Source organism: Oncorhynchus keta, chromosome 19, assembly GCF_023373465.1.
Source record: "Oncorhynchus keta strain PuntledgeMale-10-30-2019 chromosome 19, Oket_V2, whole genome shotgun sequence".
NCBI classification, from domain to species: Eukaryota; Metazoa; Chordata; class Actinopteri; order Salmoniformes; family Salmonidae; genus Oncorhynchus; species Oncorhynchus keta.
Genome location: NC_068439.1, coordinates 40365073 through 40379706, shown reverse-complemented (window position 1 = coordinate 40379706; position 14634 = coordinate 40365073). Strand labels below are relative to the sequence as shown.

Sequence of the window (14634 nt, the reverse complement as noted above, 5' to 3'; positions counted from 1 at the left end):
GATATCCCACTGTTTCTGCAATGTTATAGCTAGTTTCACATCCTAACCAACAACTCAGAGGTCAAGTCTTGTAAAGTAATAACACTGACTAATTCATCCCACTTTCCTTTGGCTAACCTACAATCTACATGTCAACATGGAGAGAATGCAGTTCCCTTCAAGCAAAACCCCACCCTTGGAGCTGTGGAAGCTCATAGTCATATCATATGGAAGATCCCCAGGCAGACCAGACCAGACCTGCACAGTAGAGCTCTGTTTGAACACTGTAACATCATCATAACCCAGCGTGGTCCTCTCCAGCCTCTTACAGCTCTGTCTCCTCTGAGGGCCCAGAGCATAGCGGCAGACACACAGAGGATACGCAGCACAATGTCGCCATATCCCCGGCTTTTTCATCTGGCTGGATCTCTGTTTATTTTTGCTTTCTGAGACTGAAGTGCAGGAGAAGTGTGTATACACATGGTGACAACCAGGGAGAGATTAGATGATCGAAACCAGCGCACCCCAAAGACAAGTAGGGTAGGTGCATTATCCCCAGGCTGAGCTGAAGGATAAGGGATGCGTAGGGATCCTTTCCGCTAGACCAGTGGTCTCCAAAAAGGTCAATTGCGAGATATCACTATCTTTCAGCCTAACTCTGAGTAGCCTTGCTCGAAAAAAACATTCTGAAAGTACATGCAATTTTCACGTGTTCCTCTGCAAACTGTCATAAACAAATCTCGCAAGTATTATACACCGCAAGCACCCAGCTTCTATCTAATTAACGCAACTTTGACATTATCCCACCTCTGATTAGCCACTATTGGCTTAAAAAGCTAACATAATATTTGCTCATTCATTTACAGCAAAATTGCCCCTGTCTGTCTGTGGTACACGCGTTTGTCTATCAATCCATGTAGGCACAACCGTCTTGTGGGTTGGTTGACAGAAATACTTCCCCCAAAACCTTATCAATGAAATGTTACCGGCGAAGTAGGCTTACCTGGCAGAAGTATATAATTTGTTATTTTGCAAACCTTGAAATGAGCAGCAGCAGTACAGAACCGTCGTTAGACCTGAACATTAGAAAGCACATTCCTCACTCACGAGATGCACAATTAAAGGGCCAGATGTGCAATTAAAGGGGGATTACACTCAAAAATCTAAATGTGTCAGTTTTCTTCCAGACTTAAATAAAAACGGGTCTCCTGACGTGATTTAAGTTTTGGCATGGACTCAGAACATCCAATTTCGTTGTTTCTGTATGAACAATTGTAATTTTGAGTGTGAAAATAAAACTGAGAAAGTATCATTTGGGAAAATATCAAAATCTCAGATTTTATAGGGCCCCTGACATCAGCTCATACCAGTGTAACGAAGGGAAAATGGATGCTAATGGCTAGAGTTGTTTATTAACCATTATTTTACCAGGTATATTGACAGAAAACATAGTGCACTGCTTCCTCTTGGACAATAAGGACCCGGGGAGGAGTTGCAGGGGAGAGGAGAAGAAAATAATGTGCCTATTTGAAAGCTAGAAAAAAATGAGAAGCTCAGTATTTTATTTTTTATTTTTTACATAAGTAGCTCTCATGCTAGAAAAGGTTAGAGACCCCTGCGCTAGACTACGGTTACCATATTATTGTATGCTATAGAATATAATACTCCAACATTATTATGTAATATTTGAGAGTCCTATTTTTGAATGCTTTAGATTCCCCTTAAATTGAGAACAAGTGACTCGCAGTAGTCCCCTGTAATATAACATTATTGAAATATCCTGAATAGTAAAAAAAGAAAAGAAATGGTCAAATAAAGTTAAACAAAACAAAATTATCAGGCAGATTGACACAATGACATACACTACTATATGTTAAGAAGTTTGAGAACTTAATGCATAATGTTTCAAGCTCGGTGAATGAGCTCTGAGGGGTAACAGAGGCAGATCCCACCTGACCTTCTACAGTATAGACCACCATTAGTCAGACTGAATCCCACCCCATGCTCCTCCAGTCCATCCATGCACAGCCCCTCCAGACCTGCTGAGGATTAACCCCCACAACCCCAGCCTGCAGCTCCCCCTGGCAGATACGTCCACTCATACAAACATCTGCACCCATTTATGACTTAACAGGCTTAGAGCTCCATTCGTTTTCCAGCTGCAGACGTGTGTTCTGGGGCTGGCTCGTTGAGTGACTCTCTGGTGGTGGTCTGCATCAGTCTGGTAGTTTTTGAATTTCTACCCTCGACTACTGTTACACCTCTTGTTAAAACTATCCGTTTATCACTGAAACACTTACAGTTTTATAGTACAAGAGGTCAGTCTTATCCTGACCCGACAAAGCCTGCTAGGGCTCTATCATAAGGGTGATTGAGACTAAATTGAGTACAGTTCTTCTCTTTAAAAAAGTTGGGGTGTAATGCAGATTGACCTTTGACTCCTATTTTAAGCAGAGGTCTAATATGATGTGATAAGGGGAGAAAAGGGGGAATGGGGCAACCACACTATCTCCAGTTGACTCTGCCAGCCACAGCCCTGGTATTGTGCGGAATGTGAGAAGCCTGGCTTGGGTCCCAGACAAGGCAAACACAGTGCTCTACAAGGTTAAGATGTTCTCCAGAGCTGTCAATATAATGTGTGTGTGTGTGTGTGTGAGGGGTGTGGATGAGGTGTCACGCCGATCACAGCTCTAAACTGATAAAGCAGGACCCAAACATGTCCCACACATAAGACAAAACCACCCACCGCACTGGAAGGAGTTGTGAGTGGCCTACCATATTGTGCAGTTTCAAACCGCATGTTAATATATCATAAGATATGGACCACAAACAATTCTTCATCAAGAAACTTTTCCCTAAGCCCTACCCGCACCGAAGAGATGGAATAAATAAATTAGTGGGGTCATTGCAAATAGTTTTCATGGAAGTCTTATGACAACAACGGCACAAGAACAGAGTAAGAGAAGGAAAACTCGGCTATTCATCATTTACAGATCCAACTCTGGCTGTGAGGGAGTGAAAATGTTTATCTGTTCCCCAATATCTCCCACACTCTTTCCCTCTCTCCCCACCTTCACTTGCTTGTCTTCGTTTGGTTTCCCACACGGCGGGTGCTTTTATGACTTGATATTTATCTGCTGTTCTGTTCGTGTATTCAAAGCCTCTCCGCTTCAACTGAAACTATTCCATTGCTCTCTTTCATCCCCAATTGTGATGTTTTGATTTGTACTCATGGAAAAGTTGAAGAAGCTGAACTCTCAGATAAGGTGAAATGGTGTGTCCTTTGGGACTTTGGCAAGCGGCCTCAGCGCTGACAGACAAAGGCAGCCACTCACAATGGAACATCTGTAGGACACAACCTCTAAGGAGATTAGAGCTCAATGGCAGTGTATGGGGATGCTTCAGGAATTTACCCCGACTCCTCGGAGTCGGCCTTATCTCTCTCAGATGAATAATTGTCCGATGGAAGAGAATTCCGATGGATTTTGTAGACGATGAAACTCTACAGTGAACTTAAAGATTGGCTGAACCCAAAAAGAGATACAAAGAAACAGTCGACGGGCTCTTTCGTTTCTGCCGCATGCCAGAAAACAGAAATAGAAAGCATAGACCTGCATGTTTTTTTTCTGCGATAGCTGTCCCTCGAAGAACAAAAGCTGTATACATTTATATGAAGGCAGACTCTTGTAGGGCCTGGTGGAATTCTACAGGACTGAAATGAACCAGAACAGGCTACCCGGTGGAGAAGTTCAGAGAAAGATGACAGAAGCTTAACAAGGTAGAGAAATGATGACATGAGTTATAGCCTGTGACATATATAAATAATGGAAGCCAGTGATACGCCATTCTTATCACAGCTGGATTCCAAATTCAGTATTGATATGTTGTAGTAAACTGTGAAAGCAGAATTTATTTGACCACTGACCGAACAATCACATTTATAGTATTGTATAGTATTCCAATTCCACAATATAAAAATGGGAACTATCTTTCATTTGGGTCAAAATCACTCACCCGTGCCATAGAAAGGCATTTGCCAGGGCATTGGACTATGGACTACGTTCGACAATGCTCGCAAGCTACAGTAATTACTTCTAAACACAAGCACAAAAACATCCACTTGCTTGTCCAAAACAACATTATTTATATTAATCCCTTTCACAGGTATGTGATACTTTACCCTTATTCAAAACAAGGTCAAATGCCACTAACTGTTTCAAACTATTAGTTACCTGATATACAGTATAGGCCTACATGGTAAAATTATCCATATCACCTGTGTGACATGCTGCAGCACACTCACTTTAAAACTTCTTCAAGCTAGGGTCTATTTTTCTCCACGCCCCTCCACTTTAAACTGTCTGTTACTCAGGCCCAGAAGCCAGGATGTGCATATAATTGGTACCATTGGATAGAAAACACTTTGAAGTTTGCAGAAATTTTACAATAATGTATGAGATTATAACACAATTGAAATGGTAGGAGAAAATCCAAAGAAAAACCAACCACAACTTTTTTGGAGAGAGCCCATGCACTTCCAATGGAAAGATATGGGTCATATGTAATTCCAGCTCCCAGATTACAATTCCTATGGCTTCCATTAAATGTCAACAGTCTTCGTTCAAGGTTTCAGGATTGTTTCTTCCCAAATGAGGAAGAATTTTGAGTTTTGGTACTGGGAGTCAGAGTTGGAAATCAGTCTGTGCGCGTGCGACGAAGGGGACGCGCACTTGTTTATTTTGCTTTTCTATTGAACATACTTCTTTCCATATGAAGTATTATAGTTTAATTATGATTAAAGGATTAAATATAAACATATTTTGACTTGTTTTAACAAAGTTTAGCGTTAGCTTTTTGGATTCCTTTCTCTGCATGTTGAACAAGTGGATTACTCAAATCGATGGAGCCAACTAAACTGACTTTTTGGGATATAAAGAAGGATTTTATCTAACAAAACGACCATTCATGTTGTAGCTGGGACCCTTTGGATTGCAAATCAGAGGAAGACTTTCAAAAATTAAGTGAATATTTAATCGCTATTTGTGATTTTACGAAGCCTGTTCTGTTTGAATATCATTTTGAAACGAGGCACCGTCCTCAAACAATCGCATGGCATGCTTTCGCTGTAAAGCCTATTGTAAATCAGACAATGTAGTTAGATTAACAATCATTTAAGCTTTTAACCGATATAAGACACATATGTACCTAGATGTTTAATAGGGATCATTTTATGATTATTTATTTGAATTGCGCGCCCTCCAATTTCTCCGGAAGTTGTTGACAGGTGTCCCGCTGACTGGACGCCTTGCCCTTAATTTATAATACCTGTGGTACTCACAGAAGAAATTATTCCATTATTAAGAATGGAATATACTCAGAAGGAAGGAATCCCAAACATAATGCAGTATATTCTCAATTCATTCAACACATAAACTAGTGATTGCAAAGCACTAAGTGACATGTCTTGAGGGTTATATAACAAAAGCCTGACACACCTCACCAAATACAAAAATAATATAGCAATTAAAGCTAGATAAATCCTGCACAAAGTGCCCACCAGAGAGTGATTCATTAAAATGAATGCAGGAAGTTTAACCACATGTACCCATGATGCCTCACAGAGAGCCTCTCCAGACCGTGGGTAACATTACAGAGAAATTAACTCCACCATTCATTTCGGTTGCATAACTGTAGTATAAAGTTAAGGACTTTTCTGCCCAATATCAAAAGTTCTAACAGATTCGAGGCTGATGACCACAACGAAATATGATTCCTGGAAAAAGAGTTTGAAACTAAGTGCGCTGCCATATTGACTGTGACAAACATTCTAAATGCCCCTTTCCTGAAAACCAAGAACATTAACCATGTTGGCCTCAGTGTCCACATCCATGTGGAAATACTGTGGCATTGCCGTAATGGACTTCCTTATTCCCTTGACATGTTGAGAAGAAAGCTCTGTTCTCTGTTCTTACCTTATTTTTGCGGTCTTACAAGTTTTGCGCTGGACAGGAAGGAAGCGCTTCTCAGTCTGTTGCATGTCCACTAAATCTATGCATCATCCGATTTGTTAGTTTTGGCCTGCATTATCAGCAAAAATGTACTTTGATACAGAGGAAGTCACCCCTAAAATAGCTTGGTCTTTCCTTGGCTCTTTAGGCATGCTGTGTGGCCTTCTAGTAGCATTACGAATAGAACTATTCAGCCTTTCACTGTATTAACCACGTTGTACATCCATTAACCCCTGTGTTTACACTAACCAGCATGGCCATGTTCAGTTTAAAGGCACAGCAATGGGAATTTCACAGGGATAGCACTGTGTACACACTGATTTTTGTCTCTCTTTTGACTTCAACAGCTTATTCTGGCAATGACTCCCTCTGAAGAAACGTTGGTTTGAAAACCCTTTCTACTGTCTGCACTGAAGTCAAAGTGTGAAGATCTATCACTTTCACTCGCTAGAAGCAGAAGGTTTTTTTTGGCTCCTCAAAATGGACCTTCGTCCAAGTTCCAATGACTTGAGTTGTCCTTTAAATATTGAGGACGTAGAAAGGGGATCTGGAGTGTATCTCTCCTGTAGGTGATTTATACCTTTCAAACGTTGAATGCATCTGGAAGTGATCAGGTGAGTGATACAAAACATCTCAGCCCAAGTTATTTTAACTATGATTTATTTTATTTTTATTTTTTAAAGGCAAACTTAATGATCTTTCCTCTACAACTGACCATGCACACTTCCCCAAGCCCTGCAGCAATGGCCTGGAGTGGGGATGCATTATTAAGTGGCTCGTTTCCAGTGACAAATACCCAAAGATCACAGACAATCTGATCCAATTCCCCCAATTCTTTACAGGTCTGCTGGAGAAGTAATATTCAGACAAACAGAAGACACTTTTGACTGGGCAGGAATGTTATCAGTGCCTTCTCTTCCCTGGGCCAAGCAGAATTTCACAGTGGGAATGATCGGGACAGCCTAATGCTTCTCAAACAGCTGCTTGCTGCATCTACCCCCAACAGTTAAGCGCCCATGCATGGGAGTGTGTGTGGTATCCTTTGTTGATTCTTTCACCAGAGTGGCTGGTGTAGCATTAGGGACAGCTCTCCTCTCGACAAGCAGCCAAGGCTTACGTGATTAAGATAGATAGACTGGCTGGGACACTTAATCTTCTGTCCAATGAAAAATGTTAACTGCATCCGGATGTTCCTGCACGTCCATAATTAGGCGGAATTATCGCTGTGTGCTTCAGGGCTGCCTCGTGAAGCGTCTCTTCTAATTCTTCTCGTGTTGGCGTCAACTGGTTACTGTAACTTCTCCTGTCTATCAACTTTATCGTTGACAAGATTAGTGAAAGTTGTTCTTTCCGAATAATAAAGACATGCTGGATGCATGTTTTTCCCCCCCCCTTCTTCCCTCCCCCCCTTGATTTTCTCGCTTCAGATGAAAAATGTCAGAGGTCTGCAGAGAACGCAAATGTGTCAGGTGAAGAAACATGGTGGTATTAGTGGTGATGGCAGATGCTTTCGCAACACTCACATTTTTACATTTGTGGAAAAGTTATGCCAGCGGTCTCATTAGTCTAGAATTCAGTACTGTTTCTATAGTATGCTGTATAGTGTGTTGAGGTCCACTGAACAAAGATAAAGACCAGTGAGATTCAATTTCAGTCGGATTTAAACTCAGACTCTTTTCTACACAGGATGGCCTGACAGTAGGCCTACACTGTAAAAATAATCATTTTAAAAGCCAATATAACCAATTGCTTAATCAGCATTATTCTGTGACTTGAGCGGACTTCAAAAGGACAAAAAATTGGAGCTAATGTATTAAAGTGTGTTTACTCAACAAACTCAGCTCAAATTGAGTGAACATTCAATTCAACATGAGAATATACAGTGCCTTTGGAAAGTATTCAGACCCCATGACTTTTCCCACATTTTGTTACGTTACAGTCTTCTTCTAAAATTGATTAAATAAAAAAAAGCCTCAGCAATCTACATACAATATCTAATAATGACAAAGTGAAAACAGGTTTTTAGACATTTTTGAAAAAGTATTAACAATAAAGAGCAGGAATACCTTATTTACATACAGTAAGTGTTCAGACCATTTGCTTTGAGATTCGAAATTGAGCTCAGGTGCGCCCTGTTTCCATTGATCACCCTTGAGATGTTTCTACAACTTGATTGGAATCCACCTGTGGTAAATTCAATTGATTGGACATTATTTGGAAAGGCACACATCTGTCTATATAAGGTCCCACATTTGATAGTGTATGTCAGAGCAAAAGCCAAGCCATGAGGTCGAAGGAATTGTCCATAGAGCTCTGAGACAGGATTGTGTCAAGGCACAGATCTGGGGAAGGGTACCAAACATTTTCTGCAGCTTTGAAGGTCCCCAAGAACACAGTGGCCTCCATCATTCTTAAATGGAAGAAGTTTGGAACCACTAAGACTCTTCCTAGAGCTGCCTGCCCGGCCAAACTGAGAAGTCGGGGGAGAAGGTCTTTGGTCAGGGAGGTGACCAAGAACCCAATGGTCCCTCCGACAGAGCTCTACAGTTCCTCTGTGGAGATAGGAGAACCTTCCAGAAGGACAACCATCTCTGCAGCAATCAGGTCTTTATCGTAGAGTGGCCATATGGAAGCCACTCCTCAGTAAAAGGCACATGACAGCCTGCTTGGAGTTTGCCAAAAGGCACCTAAAGGACTCTCAGACCATGAGAAACAAGATATTCTGGTCTGATGAATCCAAGATTGAACTCTTTGGCCTGAATGCCAAGCGTCACGTCTGGAGGAAACCTGGCACCATCCCTACGGTGAAGCATGGCTCTGGCAGCATCATACTGTGGGGATGTTTTTCAGTGGCAGGGACTGGGAGACTAGTCAGGATCGAGGGAAAGATGAACGGAGCAAAGTACAGAGAGATCCTTGATGAAAATCTGCTCTAATGTGCTCAGAACCTCAGACTGGGGCAAAAGTTCACCTTTCAACAGGACAACGACCCTAAGCACACAGCCAAGACAACGCTGGAGTGGCTTCGGGATAAGTCTCTGAATGTCCTTGAGTGGCCCAGCTAGAGCCCAGACTTGAACCGAATCGAACATCTCTGGAGAGACTTGAAAACAGAGAGGATCTGCGGAGAAGAATGGGAGAAACTCCCCAAATACAGGTGTGCCAGCTTGTAGCATCATACCCGAAGGTGTTTCAACAAAGTACTGAGTAAAGGGTCTGAATATTTATATAAATGTAATATTTTAAAACATTTTTTTTTGTAAATTAGCAAACATTTCTGAAAACCTGTTTTTGCTTTGTCATTATGGGGTATTGTGTGTAGATTGATGAGGGGAAAACTCTGTAATCCATTTTAAAATAAGGCTGTAATGTAACAAAATGTGGAAAAGGTCAAGGGGTCTGAATACTTTCCAACGGCACTGTATGTTCTTTCAGTTATATGCCCAAATGTTGAGCAAACTCACAATCCTATTACAGCTGGTGGCCTTACAATTATATTTTGAATCAACATACTTCTCTTACAATGTATAAACGTGGTACTAAATGTGTGATGTGATTTTTCTCCACTGAACAATATTTTGCATGCCAGTAGTTTTTCTTCATTTATATACTGTAGGTCAATAATCATTTACAACCCACAGCTTATTCCAAGTTTAAAAGCAGTTTTTAACCATTGATGCATAGTGATACGTGCTGTTTCTGAGCAAAAGCCAAACATTTCTTTGGGAATTGATATGTACATACCCGTATCTTTGTGCTTTACTAGAGTGAAATTGTAAATAATAATTTGTTCTCAACTGACTTGCCCAGTTAAATAAAGGTTAAATAATACAAATACAAAAATACAGTAAGAAGGAATAACATATCTGCTACTTTCCTAACTACAAACTCAACCAACAGTTCATTGGAATGTAAGATTGTGTCATTTATAAAGAACGACTATTTCTCACAACCTGAGGAGTGAAAAGATAACCTTTCAGAGCTAGATGAAACGCAGTAAAACTGTTGAGAAGCTTTCCCAAATAGCTTTTAAGAGGGTACACTAACTACTAATAAGCAGAGGGCACAGCATGCTAACGGGTATTGATGACGTTCTGTTCAATTAATCCCACAATTCCAGTGTAATCTCCAATTCACTGTGCATTATGTGAAATGATTTTGTCCACTTTTGTGCCAACATTTTACAGACAAAAATAAACTATTATGTGTTTAAGCAATTCATCATAGATTGGCCTTACTAATCTCATTGGAAAGTCACAATATTGTGAAAAGTACAGCAGAGCTGCTTTTCCGAATTTAGAGTTTGTTTATTAGATTCATGTATTCATTTCAGAGAGACAATCTGTCTTTTCAGAGACAGGGTTCAAGTCTCAAAGCTAAGAAAAGCAATTCAGTTGCCAAGTGGTATCAGTGATGACCTCACAATTCATTAACGTCACAGTGAAACCGTATTTGTGATCTTAAACACCTAACTGGCTTTACAAACAAATCATTATTCAGACATAGGCAAAAGAACATGACACCTCACCATGAAAAGACTCATTCATTATTTGCAATATCTAATACATAACAGGTTTTCATTTGTTGGAGGAAAAGGACGTGATGGCGCAACCTGGTCTCAGAGAATTTCGTATTATTCTGTATGTAAATCCAAGTTGGTAAGTTTTGTATGGTATGTATTCATTTGTGGATGTCCATCCACCATTATGTATGATATGTTACGATTTACAATTTGTATTACACAGTACCAGTCAAAAGTTTGGACATACCTACTCATTCAAGGGTTTTTCTTTATGTTGACTATTTTCTACATTGTAGAATAATAGTGAAGACATAAACTATGAAATAACACATATGGGATCATGTAGTAACCAAAAAAGTGTTCAACAAATCAAAATATATTTTAGATTCTTCAAAGTAGCCACCCTTTGCCTTGATGACAGCTTTGCAGACTCTTGGAATTCTCTCAACCAGCTTCACCTGGAATTATTGAAGGAGTATATGCTGGGCACTTGTTGGCTGCATTCCCTTCACTCTGAGGTCCAGCTCACCCAAACCATCTCAATGAACAGATTTCCACCGGTCTAATGGCCATTGCTCATGTTTCTTGGTCCATTCAAGTCTCTTCTTCTTATTGGTGTCCTTTAGTAGTGGTTTCTTTGCAGCAATTCAACCATGAAGGCCTGATTCACACAGTCTACTCTGAAAAGTTGATGTTGAGTTGTGTCTGTTACTTGAACTCTGTGAAGCATTTATTTGGGCTGCAATTTCTGAGGCTGGTAGCTCTAATGAATTTATCCTCTGCAGTAGAGTTACCTCTGGGTCTTCCTTTCCTGTGGAGGTCCTCATGAGAGCCAATTTCATCATAGCGCTTGATGGTTTTTGCGACTGTACTTCAAGAAACTTTCAAAGTCCTTGAAATTTTCCGTATTGACTGACCTTTGAATGAGTAGTTGTGTGCAAACTATTGACTGATACTGTATGCTACTTATTTGCTAAATGTACAATATCTTGCTAATTTGCAAAATGTACAATATGTTGGAATTTGCTAATCTTATGATGTGTTACACATTCTAGGTAGCGTTAGCTAGGGTAGGGTTAGGGTTACGGTTAAGGTTAGGGTTAAGTTTAGGTGAAGGGTTAGCTAACATGCTAAGTAGTTGCAAAGTAGCTAAAAAAAATAGTAAGTAGTTGAAAAGTTGCGAATGACCTAAAATACTGAAGTTGTCTGTAATGAGATTCGAACTCGCAACCTTTGGGTTGCTTAATAATTGTATTATACACATACCTATCCACCCCTACCAACCACCCTCCTTTCATTTTTGCCTTAAGTAACCATCTGTCTTAGTTAACTATACCAAACATAACATATCATACTAAATTAAATTCACAGATTTACGTTCAGAGTAATACAAAACGCTCTGAGACCAGGCTGGACAGGCATCTTGTCTCTTAAACCCCGAATAGATGGTAAATTAGCAACACTCAATTTGAAATGTATGCCGCTTATTTTCCTTGCCTACACTTCTTGACAAGCCTAATGAGAAGTATATTTGCTTGTTGATTGCTTTCCCAGTTGTATTCACTGAGCACTTGCAAAATCATTATTTATGTTTCCCGCGATACTGTACCTTACCCAGTTGTAACATCATATTAGCTTTAACCTCTATTTAAATCTCGAAACTGCCGTTGCCTGTTGAGAATCCAATTTGAAGGTTACCCTTCAAAAGCATCCAGAGCTTTGAAATAAAAATGGATACACAATTTTGAACGGCAAAAGACACAGAAGGGAAAATTGAAGATGCATTCCCAATAACAAGTAAATATCCCCTTTTATAAAATAAAATAAACAATGGTTTAATGTCTTTCCTATTAGTAAATCCTGTCCCCTCAATCAATATAATGCACTTTGAAAATATCTGATTATACCATTTATGTTGTTGTTTTTTCTATTCTAATGCTACAGTCTGGACTAATGAGAAGTCCTGGGTAGCAGCACATAGAGGGGGCATTCTTCCCTCGCACTCTCACAGGGGTCTTTATTGGTTTCCTGTCATTAAAGAGACAGCACACTGGAGAACTCTGGGTGACTAACACAATACTACCACCACTTTGTGACGCGGAACGTAACTCAGGGAGCACGGAGATTTTCGGAGAAGTACTGAGTACTACTCTTACACAAATAGATTGATGGTTGACAGTTGCGTAATTTTTTACATTTTTTACAATTTATTTAACCTTTATTTAACCAGGTAGGCAAGTTGAGAACAAGTTCTCATTTACAATGAATGTAATGAAGCAGCTTTGTGGATTTCAATTATATATGGATGTTGGTTATTTGTCGGTATGTGACAGTCACACAAAGGCTTTTAACCAGATTAATAGGACCCTCGTTCAGTACCGTGGGCTTCTGTATGAGATTTGCTCACAAAGTTTTACATTTGTCATAATGATCGTTCATCAATGCAAGATCCGCTAACATGATCTTAAACCATTAATAAAAGACTCGTAGAACACAGCTCCAGCCAATATGAACACGGATGTATCCCCGACAATGCAGTAAGGACACGAATTAAAGACAACCTCAGGAGAACTGAAATTGAAAGCCGGAGAACGTCATTCTCAAACACACATCGCTGTTAAAGATGTCACGAAACACCAGAAGAAGAAAAAATCTGAAAGTAAACATAAATGAACACCTGTGTTCATCCAAAGTTGTTGACAGTGTGACCACTTCTCGCTTACCTTCTGCAGCCACTGAGTGTAGTTCTCCATGACGAGCTCCAGGTGTTGGATCTTCTGGGAAGCGAAGTCCTGTTCCAGTGGAGGAGCGTCTCTCTGCAGCGCATTGGCGCTGTTAAACTGGGTCGCGGCTTTCCCTTGTCGGCACGAATTCCCTCCGCTGCCGTCGCCCTCAGGTAGGATAAAGGTGTAGGTGCACTGTCCATGCTGCACTCTGTGGTACCTCCGATTACTGCTGCTACTACTACCACTACTACTTTCACTACTAGTACTACTACTGCTACCCGTGATGCCACCTGTGCTACCCTGTCCTGTGCTGCTGGCGCTGCCATCTGCCCCTTTTCTCTGCTCCACCCCGCCACAGCTTACTGCCACCAGCAGGGCTGCCAAGGAAAGCAAGTGGCCGGAAAACTTGTTCCACAACATCATATCAGCCTGGGGGGAAAGGTTGAAAAGTAAAGTCCTTGTATCGTTGGATTCTGGATTTTCTTCCTTTTAGCGGTCTTGGGCCAGTATTCCCTTTGGTTGGAGTAGAATCAGAGCGCTGTAAGGATCCCAGTCGATGTAGAACATGTGCCTTCCATCCCCATGCTGGACCTCCTACTGTGAGAAGGTCTGGAGGGCATCGCCGGTGTGCTCACACACACGTACACACACGCGCGTGTAATGGGTTTCTGGAGTGCTATAAGTCCGGTCACAAGTCAGCCAGAAGTCAGTCGTTCAGGGCTCACCACATACACGTGTTGCACCGCGACAGCTTGTGTGTTTATTTAGAGGATCCTTGTTTACACTGTATCAACGCAGCATGTGCATGTATGTCTGTCTACATGTGTTGAATTTGAGTGTCAGTGCATACAGATGGTGTCGTCAGACCTCCTCTTGTGTCTCTGCTCTGCTCTTCCTCCTCCGTCTCTGCTCTGGTTTCCCTCTGTGACTAAACGACTGGAGTGAGGCTCACTAAAGAACAGCACCAGGCTTCCAGCACACTCTGAGCCTGCCCCTCACAGAGACTGAAGAGGAATGTGTGTGTATGGACGAGTCTCTCTCGCTCTGTGTGTGTGTGTGTGTGTGTGTGTGTGTGTGTGTGTGTGTGTGTGTGTGTGTGTGTGTGTGTGTGTGTGTGTGTGTGCGTGCGTGCGTGCGTGCGTGCGTGCGTGCGTGCGTGCGTGCGTGCGTGCATGTGTGTGTGTGTGTGTGTAAGGCAGAAAGGAACCCCAGTACAGAGGATGTGCTCAGACTGCGAGGATCGGTTTACAAGCTCTGTGACCTGAGGCTTGTGTGGTAGCCCTGCCCCTGTAAACACTAAGCCTGTTCCCATCTCCCCTGCACTACAGTAAACAACAGGCAGCACAGGATTCTCACTGTCCATCACTCAACTATATAACACAGGCATTCACAATGCTGA

General features: G+C 41.3%; 1 protein-coding gene across 2 annotated transcripts in view; it reads right to left on the bottom strand.

The window, feature by feature from the left end:
• The window catches only part of LOC118398282 (angiopoietin-1-like), a 65925-nt gene extending 51709 nt beyond the window's left edge, over nt 1-14216 (bottom strand). The window contains exon 1 of one of the 2 annotated variants that reach the window (XM_035793469.2): nt 13233-14216. In XM_035793469.2, coding sequence (XP_035649362.1) covers nt 13233-13658 — 426 coding nt within the window. In that variant the 5' untranslated portion in view covers nt 13659-14216. The remainder of the gene's footprint in view (nt 1-13232) is intronic. The other variant, XM_035793468.2, reaches the window with a different exon arrangement.
• Nucleotides 14217-14634: the final 418 nt, after the last annotated feature.